Source organism: Glandiceps talaboti, chromosome 4 (genome assembly GCF_964340395.1).
Source record: "Glandiceps talaboti chromosome 4, keGlaTala1.1, whole genome shotgun sequence".
NCBI classification, from domain to species: domain Eukaryota; kingdom Metazoa; phylum Hemichordata; class Enteropneusta; family Spengelidae; genus Glandiceps; species Glandiceps talaboti.
Genome location: NC_135552.1, coordinates 16983517 through 16996963, shown reverse-complemented (window position 1 = coordinate 16996963; position 13447 = coordinate 16983517). Strand labels below are relative to the sequence as shown.

The 13447-nt window shown below is 35.9% G+C and overlaps 1 protein-coding gene across 1 annotated transcript; it reads left to right on the top strand.

Moving 5' to 3' along the window:
- Positions 1-439: 439 nt before the first annotated feature.
- LOC144434056 (phospholipid phosphatase 2-like) lies at positions 440-12837 on the top strand. The gene is made up of 6 exons (XM_078122508.1): positions 440-617; positions 2225-2409; positions 4722-5029; positions 9822-9879; positions 10405-10581; positions 11956-12837. Exons 1-6 carry the CDS (start codon positions 560-562, stop codon positions 12082-12084), a joined length of 915 nt encoding a protein of 304 aa, XP_077978634.1. The 5' UTR covers positions 440-559; the 3' UTR covers positions 12085-12837.
- The last annotated feature ends 610 nt before the right edge of the window (positions 12838-13447 follow it).

The window sequence follows — 13447 nt, the reverse complement described above, 5'->3', positions numbered from 1 at the left end:
CAGACAAATTATAGTGAGGAATGTGGCGAGGTCATGGGAAGTAAACCTATGTAAAGCCCTTCTCAAGGAAAAATAGAGAAGGTGAGTGTCCTACAAGACAATGTAGCCTGCTGACTCAAATATTGTTAGAAGTATTGTAAACACGCTAGGCCGTAGAGCTGAATAGTTAGGTGCCCCTGAACTCGTATCAATCGAACCATTACATTGGTCAGTAAAAGGATATCGTCATAGTTGTAAATTAAAATATTCATACGTGCACAAATATATTCATATTCAATGAATAGCCATCGTTATGGTATGTAACATGCAAAATATATCCACGTCAGCCCACAAAGCAATACTGTCATTGATAGCAACTCGAAAGTTGCCAAAAATAACTCGTGCATATTAAAAGTCCCGGCATCCAGCTTTGTGCGCACGCCCACAAGTATAGAGCTATTATCATGCTAATACTTCGTGTTGCATTCACCTCGAGTTTTAGAGACGTAACCCTATAGTATACACCAAAAATTTCGATAGGTAGGAATTTCAACCACGGTCGCAGTGGGCACCGCTAAAAATGGCGGACGTTCACTGTCTCTGTGTTATCTTGGATCTGATACTGTTCCTCGGTATAGGTAAGTACACAAACACTTTGTGCTTATTGACATGACGTGGTAAACACCGATACTGATATTTTCCTCCTATGGTGTCTGTTCAACTCTTTAATTGTACCTCTACATTACCTTTCATCAGTGAATGCGCGTTAATTACTTTTATTACTCTCAAAAATCGATTTTTAGTCTGTTCGCCATAAGCAAATTAAATCGGAACTTTAATATCTAGTCGAAGAGAGTAATGCTAGATTTAATACAACACAACTAATGTGTTATCGTATCGGTTTACTATTTCTATCCAGTATTACGAATGGTATTATAATTATGTGACATTCATAATATTGGAATGCGTTTTTTGTTCGTGTTTTCTTGGGTAGCGCTCTATTTTTAAAAACATATCGTCAAACTGAGAAAATCAAAGCTAAACGCCATAAGTGATGATAGTGTATTGACGTACGTAAGTTTGGGTTATGACTCGCCTTGGTGAACGTGATGGGTTTCCTATATAAATGTACAAACTACACACACTGTATACTTTACTTTCTCGATGACGTTAATGGGCGTTTCTTTGGGCGGTATACGTCGTATGACAAACGTGTATAACCCGTTTTCAAACCCTTTTTCTTGGTGACATTATTCAAGTTCGACTCAGTCTAACAATCAAAATAACATTCTTGACATTGTAACTACGAAGCCAAGGAAACGTGTGGAAAGCTTTCGTTTTTTTCCTTTACGTGCTAGATCAGTGGCTGGTATGTGTACGCACACGTATAAATATTCAAACCCTGACGGTTGCTGTTTTAAATATAATATTGAATAGTTTTAGTACACAATAGTTGAATAGTGAGACGGATATTCTGTTGATTGTCGAGCTGTTGTCATTATTAGTTGTTGGATTGAAATGTTACCCACAGAATGTTTTACAATGGGGACCCTTCTTAATTGGTGCCATAAATTAAAACGTGTTGTTCATACATGCAGACAGACCTATGACTTATAAGACCTGCTAACGACATTACGCTAAAGTGTTTCACGGCGTGAAGTATGCTTTCACTGTTTGTTGTTGACGTGAGTCTCCTGGAGACTAATTGAACGAAGTCTGTCTGCCGTTGTCGTCTGCTCAAATAAACACTGAGTTAACCATTTGTAGATTTTATTGTAGGGAGAGGATAAAGTGAGTTTGAGAACAAAACATTCTTTGTTAAAAGGTGAACCCGATATAGCTGATTATTAAACAAATACTAGTGCAATGGCCAACCCACGGTCTAAATAAATGACCAAATATGGATACGCTTTCGATACAAGAACCACTTAACCTTAGATAGGCAGAAACAATTACAAATAAAAGCATGAAATAAACACGGAATAAAAAAAACCACCACCACCACCACCACCACCACCACCACCACCACAACAACAACAACAACAACAACAACAACAACAACAACAACAACCAAACAAATCAGTCAGCCACAGTCATCTGTTTATTCCAGTTTTTAAACATTTTTTTTTAAATCAACTAATTATAAATATGATTCATTTTCACAAACATGACGATTCCACTGTATCCGGTAACCAGCTAGAAAACATGTTATTAATCATTTTTTATTAATATTTTCTATTTTCAGAGGCAGTAGTTTTACTGCCCTATTACTTGTATGGCATGAACTACATGGAGTTCATCATACCGGTGAAAAACAATGGATTTAGATGTGGCGATGTCGACATCCTCCATCCACAGTTTCCTCCGTTTATTCCGACATTGCTCGACTTCAAACTTATATTCTTTGTCAAATACGGTCTACTCTTAATTGTAAGTATCGATGACCTTTAACCTTTAACCTTCAGCCTGTCTGAATTCATAAACAAGAAACTGTCTGAGGGTCATTTCACACATGACTCAAAATCACGGAGGTGTGGCAATATCATGAGTTTTTTCAGTCTCATATTCTGTTATTGAAGGCAGTGGGAGAGTGGAGAGAGGGAGGGGGGGGGGTCGGAGCTAAGCCCCACAATAACCCCGTCTACAAGCAGGACTAGGTATTTTTTGTGCCAGTAAAGAGCGTGGTTTATTGCTATTTATTGACATCAAGTTGTAATATTTGTATCAAATTATAAATGTTGACTCAGTGACCCAAGGCGTATATTACACTAAGCAAAACATAAAATATTGTCTGGTTCCTCTTACCAGAACATACCCAGTTTTTCGGGGTGGTAATTTGAGAATTATAACGAAAGGGCATGGAATCAGATATGAAAATGAAATAAACACAAACAGAGATCCCATTACACCCATGGAATAAAGAAAATGAATGTAAAATAAAATTATGAGTTTGAAAGTATCATGAAGCGTGTCATTTTAATGTCAGCCAAAATTAGATATTGCGTGTTTCATATCTGCCTCAAAATCTATTTCCCCGTATTAGATCGATAATTTCGCTAGAGCTTCGTGAAAATCTTGACTCGGATTTGACAAATCAACGTGAAATGGCAACCCTTTATTATAAAGTTTATAAATAACATGTGTAAAAATTAGAATATAAAAAACATAAAAGGATTAAAAAAACAAACCACGTAAATGATGACATAACGTTTGCAGTGACGTATACACCTGTCACAACATGTCTTCCAGTCTCCGATACTTAATCAATGTAAATTCATTAGAGAATAATCACAAATCGACTTGTTAGTTCTAATTGATTGGACACAGCATACTGTAAAATTCAGTTAACGATGGAGTGTGTGTATGTGTACATGTGTAAATTATATATTTCTTAAGTGTATTAGATTATAAATCATAGACAAAATCTTACAATTAAATTCTATACCCAATATTCACTCAGTGGAGGACAATACGAGAGACATTATGGGCCTTGTTACTGACATTTGATGACGAGTAGTGACAAACCCTTATGTAACGAGTATGCCATGGCTAAAAGTAAAATGACGAAAACACTCGTTATCGTGTCGTGAATTGTCTCGTTTTTGAATAGTGCTGACAAAATCCTCATGTCACAAGTATTTTTGACTGAATAAATACAAATATAGGACAATAATGAAAGTATACCTTTTACAAGTTAATTAAAGGAAACAATGGGGAAAACAATGGTGGTTCTGAACGTTTTGACTCATATTTCGAGAACCACAAAACCAATGACGAAGACGGGCACTCTAATGACGTAGCACGACCAGAAAATGGATTCCGTATTTTCTGTTCGGATGCGTACAACTAATTAGCTTGTGCTCAGGCTGGTATATACAATTTTAAAGTCAATCATAAAGAAGATTTATCTATTTATTCTTTATCTATATTTTAAGCACGTTTGTAAAATGCACAGTTTAGTATAAATGCAATCATTGAGATATTTGTATTGATAACTAAAACAATACATAATACAACGTAACGTAATCATCAACTTATTATCATTGCAAACGGTGACATCTATAAAGAGTAATTTGTTGCTTTAGCCCGATTGTTCGTATTGCTTAGTTAACATTGCGATTTACGTTTACCCACTCCTCGCAACCACCTGTTTTCACCAGTGCGACCCAATAGGGGACTTGCAAACCCGCCATGTTGAATGTTGCATCATGGGAAATGGGATAATACATACTAATGAATTGGTATTGTAAACAATACTGTTACATTGTTTGCAACCACGAATGATCAATTCATAGTTACCCTGACAATTGTTGGAGGTTTTTTTATTGGTAGCTCCAGATTAGGTATTACGATAACCACAGATAATCCCATAGTCCTTTGCGTCCTGAGCATGCTCAGTCTGGATTGCAAGTTCCCTATTGTCACACCTCAACGTCTGATTGGTGTTCTTAAAACACACTCACTCACACACACACACCACCACCACCACCACCACCACCACCACTAACAACAACAACAACAACAACAACAACAACAACAACAACAACAATAAGACAACGTAAAACACACTTTGTCTTTGTGACATGTTGTACAGTATTTTGTTGATAACAACAACCATGTCAAACAATTTAATGTAGAAATGTTATCTTATGTTCAAATTCTGTGTGATCCGTAAACTAAATGCAATCCAGTGAACCACATTTCATTTCATTTCATTTCATTACTTTGTCATTTCTTTGCAGCCTTTAATTGGTGAGATTCTATACTATTGTTGTTATACCAAACACCGAGGAATAGACCCACCCGAATGCAGGCCATGTCATTGTTACTGTCACCTGATTGTAGTCAATATGTACCAAATGATTGGGTATTACGTCATCGGTCTAAATCTTACCCAGATTGTGGTTATATTCGTCAAAACGATGGTGGGCAGACTTCGTCCCAGTTTTTGGGATATATGCCACCCTGATCCCAAATATTATGTCTGTTCACAAGGGTGGATTTATGATGATGTGTGTACAGGGAACCCAGAACAGATTATTGATGGCAGGTAGGTGGATTTTGAACAAATGTAGATCAGATAAGTATGTTCATCAGAATCATAATTTAATCGTTTCATGTAAAAAAAAAATTGCGCATTTCTCAAAAGCAGAAATGGACAACATTATTAAGGATTTTATATTCAAGGTACTGAACTCATTTGTTGATTGCATATTTTCCTCGTTTGGTAAAGTACCATTGTTTAAAAAAAACATTACTTTTAAATCTTACAAATTTAGAAAATACATTCTCGCAAACCAGAGTTATTATTTCTACCACTACACTTCGAAATAAGGGACCGGCTTGTTAAGAAGGGTGCAGTAAAACGGCCGTGGTTTGCGACGATGAGGAAATAAAGAATCAATTCATCTATACTTACAGGGATAAGTTTGTGATATAATCCCTGACGTCATCTTTATTACTTTACAATGAATATTCGATTCAAAACTCAAAATCTTAAATATTTAGTCTTAGTTTGTAAATGAGCTAGAGATATAACTATACAAGGATGTCAAAGTGGATTAAGAGTGAACTAACGTAACGTGTATGTACATGTATGTATTGATAATTTTGTTAAGTGAGTATATGCATAGACAGTGGAGATGAACTTATTTCTATGGTCTATGGTGTATGCTATATATATATATATATATATATATATATATATATATATATATATATATATATATATATATATATATATATATATATATATATATATATATATATATATATATATATATATATATATATATATGCGTGAAGTGCGTGAATAAGTTTGTTCTCAGTGATATTAAAGTGATACGTTCTCAGGGTCTGTAACTTAGATCCCATTTTCAGCCATGGTCATTGTACAAAAATCAATTCAGACTAAGAAAGAGAACTTCTATAGGCGCGAATAAGCATCAACAGAGCATTGATTGTAGGTACAATACGGCTTTGTAACCGACATGTCATGTCATGTCATGATTCGAATATTTTGGTGCCAAAGAAATTGCGTAATTATAATACCATTATATCCGGATTCGTCGAAAGCGCTTTACCACGATTGATAACGTTTTGGTAATTGAGATTCTAAAACAATATTTCACTATGAAACAAAAGCAATCCCTAAAACCATAAAGTTACAGACAGTAACCCTTTAAACAAAAATAATCCCTAAATCAATAAAGTTACAGACTGTGTCCCTTTAATGATCATAATGATATTACTGTATGTAAGCCACAAAAATATTACAAGAGTTATGAAGCAAAATATAAGTATATTACGGGATTATCAAAATATTTAAAAAGCTGATAACGATATTCTTGGATCAAAGGTAATACCATTTGTATTTTTATGGAATAATGTATTAAAGGAATATATCAGACATTATTTACCATGGCCAGTACCAGATCCTAGATTAGATAAAATATTTCATATCTAAAAGAAGATACTGAAAATAAAGGAACGCTACAAGAAAACGTACTTAAAATGGACCAATAATCACAGTTTATAGTATAAAGTTACTGGGATTGGCAGTCTCGTCTCTTCATGGCTTGGAAAACAACTTTGCAAGAGTCCTCAGCATGTTTGTACTCATGAATATTGTGTATAAAACAGTTACCACAGCAATGATAGCATATAGCTAGGAATAGTGTAACTGTTATGTCTTGATATATTGGACGGATTATACAAAATTGAAACCTGTCGTCTGCGACGTTATTTCTGACAAACTGAGTCAATGCGATTGTTCTGTGATTGACTACCAAACCCTAAGCCTGTGGAATATATAGATGTCTTAAGTAGAGCATATGCTGTGTATGTATAACAAGTAACAAGTTATAGACAAAATACGGTCAGTACCGTAACATATCGTATGTATTGCTCTATACATAACAAATCTGCGTGAATGACTTTACAAACACATACGTACATCACAGTTTATCCGTATTATGGATATCTAAAGAATTATTTTAGTATGTTTTGCTAATACCCCATCACAGATGTCAGTCACTGTTTATCATCCATTCATTAGCTGTTACCATTCCTATCACATCTGTCGGTTTAATCCTGGGTGCTTTAATGCTCAAAATAACCGTGACTCCTGTGCCATCTAGAATTATCTGGGGTTTCCATATTCAAGAAAAGTGTGGAAAATCCCTCTGGTAATTCAAAGTTGAGAGAAACGAAAGGACAGACAACCCTTTTGATAATTGGAGATGTTGGAGATTAGATTAAACAGATTCTAGGTGCGTTGACGCTGAATATCAACATAAGACATGTCAATCACGTGGGCATATGGCATGTCAATCACGTGGATATATGGCATGTGGCAAGCAGCTGACATTGAAGCTCGAAACTGTCCTCCATGTCTATCAGACAGGTGAAGTCTGTCCGTTTACCATTTTAGTTGGCTAGAATTAAAAATGAGTCATTTTTCCAGTGAAAATTAAAAACGAAATTTCGAATATTACATTCGGTGTTTTCCGCGCAAATACTGTAACAGTTTCGCACTTTCACTTGAGATTTCGCGTTAAGTAACCCGATATGTCACTTTTATTAGATAACCGATTTGATAAAAATCACAGATATTTTTAATTTTAGACGAACCTGAAAGAACATCTCTGCCAGTTTACTGCTGTCGTTATGGAATGTGTTTGTGACCAGTTTAACGAAAACGAAGAACGATTATTAACTATGATTTTTTTAAATACCCCCCCCCCCCCCAACTGATAATTAAAGATGCTCACCAGATCTGGACAATCACCAGTGAACGACACTCGTGCGAAAGCAAGTTGTGTTCTGTAATAATCATAAATTGACACGTCTAGCATGAATAAAAGCCAAAATCAGTACCATATCAAGGAATGAAATGTTGGCTACGTCTTAACTATGCACTTCATAAATGTCTACAGCCTAAATAAGAAATTTTAGACGAACCTGAAAGACTAGAAAGCCTTTCCCCTACCGACTTGTCTCATAGTATATAGCGTATATTTATACATTTGTAGTACCAGGATTCGTGTGATATTTTCCTTGGGGAAAACAACGACCCAAGCAATAATGCGTGTCCCAGTGCTTCATACATGTACAAACTACGTTCGCAACACGAATTACGTTGTCTAGAAATATTGAAACGTTTCTCAGCATATCAAATCAGTGAAATCTGGAATTCAATTAAGCTAGAAGTTTTGACTCTCAACACATCAACAAGGCTCATTTACCGTAATCCAATACACACTTCATGTAATTCATTCAATTCGTAATGTCATTAGGGACAAGGCCTACAACGATTACCGTTTGTATAGCTGTTACTACAGGGGATCATTTCACATTAAATCACAACGGAGGATTTTACATTCACTTTACTACTAATAGGTCTACTATATGAAACTGAAAACATTTATAAGATGCATAATTCAACATTAGATACAATTTATGTCTGGATAGATATTTAGTGAAAACTTGTCTAGTCTCGTACTTTTACCACGCTGTGTTAAAGTAAAAAGAGTGTCATTTAGTTTGACTCGACCGAACAACGCAGGTTTTCCCCGGGTACTCCAGTTTCATCCTGCATTAACACTGAACCCATGAGGGATGGCCCTCACTGGACTTCTTGGGAGACAAGTGTTTATATGTTTAAAGAACTATCCAGTATAAATAAAGATTATTATTATGATTGTTATTAAAATCGATCCATGAGTGTTACTGTATGCTACTAATCTCTACATAATCCTAGTGTCATTGAACATTCCTGCGAACATCCAACAATTGAATTATTTAGTCTCTTTGCAGTAATTAAGTGATAGTGTTACAAATCTTCAACTATTGATGGTTATACCATGCACGGGCCAGTTGAATAAAAAAATATGGAATATACACTCTAGTAGCCCCATCTACACGTAGGTCGTCCTACCTGAGGCAGGGCATGATATAATCATCAATAGTTGAAGATTTGTAACTATTAATGGTTATATGTACCATGCACGAGCCAGTTGAATAAAAAATATGGAATAAATACACTCACTCTCAATCTGATCGTGCTACGTCACGACAACGCAACGCGCGTGCGCGCGTCTATGTCACGTACGACGACGCGTGTCTACGTCACTGGGTTCTGCTGTGTTTAAAATACGTTCAAAATTGTCATTACTTTCCTCGATTTTTCTTTGATATTACTGACACTGGCATAATTATGTTATTCTCTAATATCAATATTTTCTTCATTCAGTGCCGGAAAATACTCGTGACGTAAGGGTTGTCATTTCTCGTCTATCGACTCGTGGTGACAAAAGCCCTTTAGGTCACTCGTATTTTCCTTGGAAGAATAACATCAAAGTATACGTGCTTCAGTAAGTGTAATAACATTGAAGTGAATCGCCAAATAAATAAAAAAACTACAAACAAAAACTCGGTGTCTTGACGCGTGTGTGTGACTGTGTGCGTGCGATGGGGTATCGATTTACGAATTGGTATCATGTAAACCGTCTAAGAAATTACACGCAAATATACAAGCCTTGCCACATGCATTGTATTGATTACTGATAATGATAAAATGTAGTCATAGGTCATAGATCAAAGGTTAGAGGTCATACAGAATTTTTGACAATGGTACGAATAAGGAAAAGGAACATTTACACAATATAGTACTTATTTGATTTCTTTAATTGTTCGATGTTTACCCATATTATGGTTTACCTCATTAACAGTTATCTCTGTATGGTAGTGGAAAATAAATAAATATAGAATTGTCATGTTCGTTACATTTGTGTGCTTCACTTTCTTCAAACGTTCTCCTTTTTTTTCTTTTAATTTAACAGAATGTCTTTCCCGTCAGAAGACACGGCAACGGCATTTTATTGTGTGACGTTTCTTGTGGTAAGTATAAATGTGTTTCCTGCTTGAAGCACCCCATGTATATTTAATGTCATATTTAGTCAAGCATATCTCTCGGTGTTTTTTTTATTTTATTTTATTTTTCTATTTTTTATTTTTCCAGAAGAAGCAAATGCTGTGCAGCATTGGGAATGGACCCAATGTCTCAAAAGCATTGTTAATACTTCACTGTACAAGGCTAGCAAAAAAAGGCAAACGCCATGTAGAATTATATTATGGAATATAATCATAAATTATCATATCGCTATATTAAGTTCAAAATGAAGAAGCTATACATTCCGTGGATGACAGAAAATAGTACTGGTGAAGCAAAAGTTTAAAATAGAAAGAAAAAAAATAAAGTGATAAACGCAACATCTGTGTCCAAGATAACAAAATATAGACTTAAGCTTGAAGAAGCGTGAAATCCCGAATGAATGAAATAAGTAATAAAATTCATGTCACACATTACTGTTTCCATACTTTGAATATCCATACGACTACATATTATGTATATGTTTATTCTAGATGTACATAGAAGCCCGTGTTGTGTGGAGAGGGTCTGGTTTGCTAAAACCGTTCTTTGAAATCGTCTTTATTCTGCTTGCCATCTTTGTTGGTCTGGTGGAAATATACGACAACTACAGCTTTCCTAGTGATGTCATTATTGGCGGACTTCTTGGACTCGGCATAGCTTACTTTGTGGTGAGTGTCCCGTAAAAATGCATACATATTGTATATGTACAGTGTGTGTATAGAGTAGAACGTGAATAAAGTCGTGTCAGGGGTCAACTTGAAAACGCCCGCATTTGTGTCAATTTGTGACGCTAACGAATGAGTATAGATATCCCCTCGGGTGCTGATGTTTTAAATCTGAAAATTTCAATGAATGACTTATTTCTCAGGAAACATTCACCTAGTTTGATGTGTGCCAAGCAAAATATTTAATATTACAAACATTCACCGTATATCAATCATTTATACTTTAAACAAAATGAACTGACTGCTACCGATAAGATCAAATACTATAATCACCGCAGACTGAATTTACGATGGAACGATTGTGACTTGAAAACATTGCCGGAATTGCCAAAGGCGTATCAACAAAATACTAGGCGCCGCTAACATGTAGAAAGTATATTGTATATTGGGTATTGTAACGAGAGTTGTTCAATATCAGCCATTCCACATGACCGGGGTGGGTGGGTGAGTGAGTGGGTGGGGGTTGGGGGTTTGGATGTATGGTTGCAGGGGGGATGTTAGTGATGGGGACATTTTGTGATGTTGGCACGTAACTTGTGGGGGGGGGGTCATAAATACACTGTGACAGAAAACAAAAACATGGGCTCATTCTTCGCCGTTGTACTGCGACTGAATATGGCTCCCCAATCAATAGTAACATTTTACAAAATTCTACCTAGGCAATGGTGGTTACTGAGGGCAAAATATATCAAAGGAAAAATTGTAAATGAAGCGAATTGGACATCATTTTTCTGAGCTAAGCTAGTCACTGTAGCCCATGATATAAAAATAGAGGAATTTAAACAAATGCTGACAGCATGTAATTAATCAAACCATATTGATATATAGCAGGTGATAAGTGACATATGTCAAAAACATGTACGTGCATGGGGATAGGTTTTGAGGCAACTGGTGAAAAGCTACAGTCCCTCCTGTATATGGGCAAATGAATATTCAATAGGAAGATCTAGGTAATATCGTTAGACCAGTTCACAAATTTGAAACACGTGTACATGCTAAATCTAGAATTCAGAGTAAGTTTGACCATCTTCAACTATATTTACTTAGTCTTACCAATTGTTTACAAGACTTGAGCCGGGTCTGTGCTCCGAAGGTTGCCGACCAATACCGAAGAATGGGAGTACCCGGGGCCGCGGCGGCGCGCGCAGCTAGCCCTGGCGAAACGCTTTCGATTGCACCTTTCAGGTGCAAAGCGATTCAATCGCTTGTAATATCATAAGAAGGCCAGAAGGTCTAGCAGCTAGACTATTATTTACTTCAATCAACCATCTTTATTTCGCTCTTCATAAGTTTACTACCTTATTTCATCTTTCCTAGGTTTACTACATGTCGACACTGTTCGGGTCAAGTCGGAAACGACGACGAATGAAGGAGGAAGATATTGAGATGCAGACTTATGTTGTGGCCAACAAATCTGCACAGTCGTGGGTTGAACAAAAACTCTAAAAGGAACTAACAGAATTTTTAACGTCAAATCAAATTTTGTATGTATTCTACCTGTAAGAATGAGCCGAGAGTCGTGATATCGAAGGACGCCCTCTTTTGGTGAAGACTTGTCAGATATAGATTCGTTGCAGTGTTGGTATACCAGCCAGAAAACTTTTAATTTAACTTCATGCAACCAGTGAGAAGAAAGAAGCATAGAATAAGCGTAGAAAATTCCAATGAATTTCGTTTGTATATATAAATATAACTCAACTGTGTGCTTTTTTTTTTAAAAAAAAGAGAAATTATTTTCCGACATACACAAAAAAATGCTCCCCTGGGGATGGTCACACGATCAATGGGCTAAAAAAATGGCAAACCATTACAAATAATTTTGTGTTTGTCGGTAGGGGATGGAGTACCGCTTTCAGTCATTTATGCGAGTTTATCATATATACAGTGACTATGATTTATTGTATGATTGAGAAAATCGTGTCGTTAAAACCGATGGTATACAATAGGTCTTTAGTAGTAAGTTTTTATTCAAAATGTTGATCAAACAACGTAATAAAACCTTTGACAAGAAGCAGAACTTATCGTTGAATCATCACTTGCAGTAATTTCAATTTTTATGCTTAGATCATTTTCATTTCGAATTTTTTTTTTATTTACGAACGTTTAGCTGGACCAAGTCACGTAGATGTTATCCGATGGTCAATTGATCGGCGAGATTAGACAAATTGTAAACTTCATCACCATACGATAGAGGTCGCTCAGGGACTCCGACTCACTGTTCTAGTCTGCATGTGTTTTACATTTGTAATATGTTGCAGTTGTAACTGCAAATTTAATCCAAATTATCCACATGTGGAAATATTACCAACTGAAGTACTAACCCCTGATGACGACAAAATGGCAGCGCGAAAACATTCCAATCATTTTTTGCATGCATATCCCTCAGGCATATGACCCAAGATATCGAGGCATTAATATGATAATATTATTGATTGCTTAGTTTCATTTAGTACCTATATGATCATACCACATGTATGCTTACATTTCTGGACACGAATCATATTCCATTTTCACGACAAAACAACACCTGCCACTATCTTGTTAGTTGTATATCGTGCCGAACACTTGTAAACGTATTGATTTTAATGTTGACTTTTAGTCACCCGAATCATAAATAGACTAACGCATGCGCATGTAGTACTGTATTTACAATTTTTTTCAAAAATATAGTTCCCGTAGTAATCACAAATGGTTCCGGTTAATAGGTCACACAAACTGTAATACGACCAATCAGTATCACGATAATTGTTATGTTACGGAAGGAGATCGATTCATGCATTCGATCAGTGGTGTATTTTTTCAAGAGCAA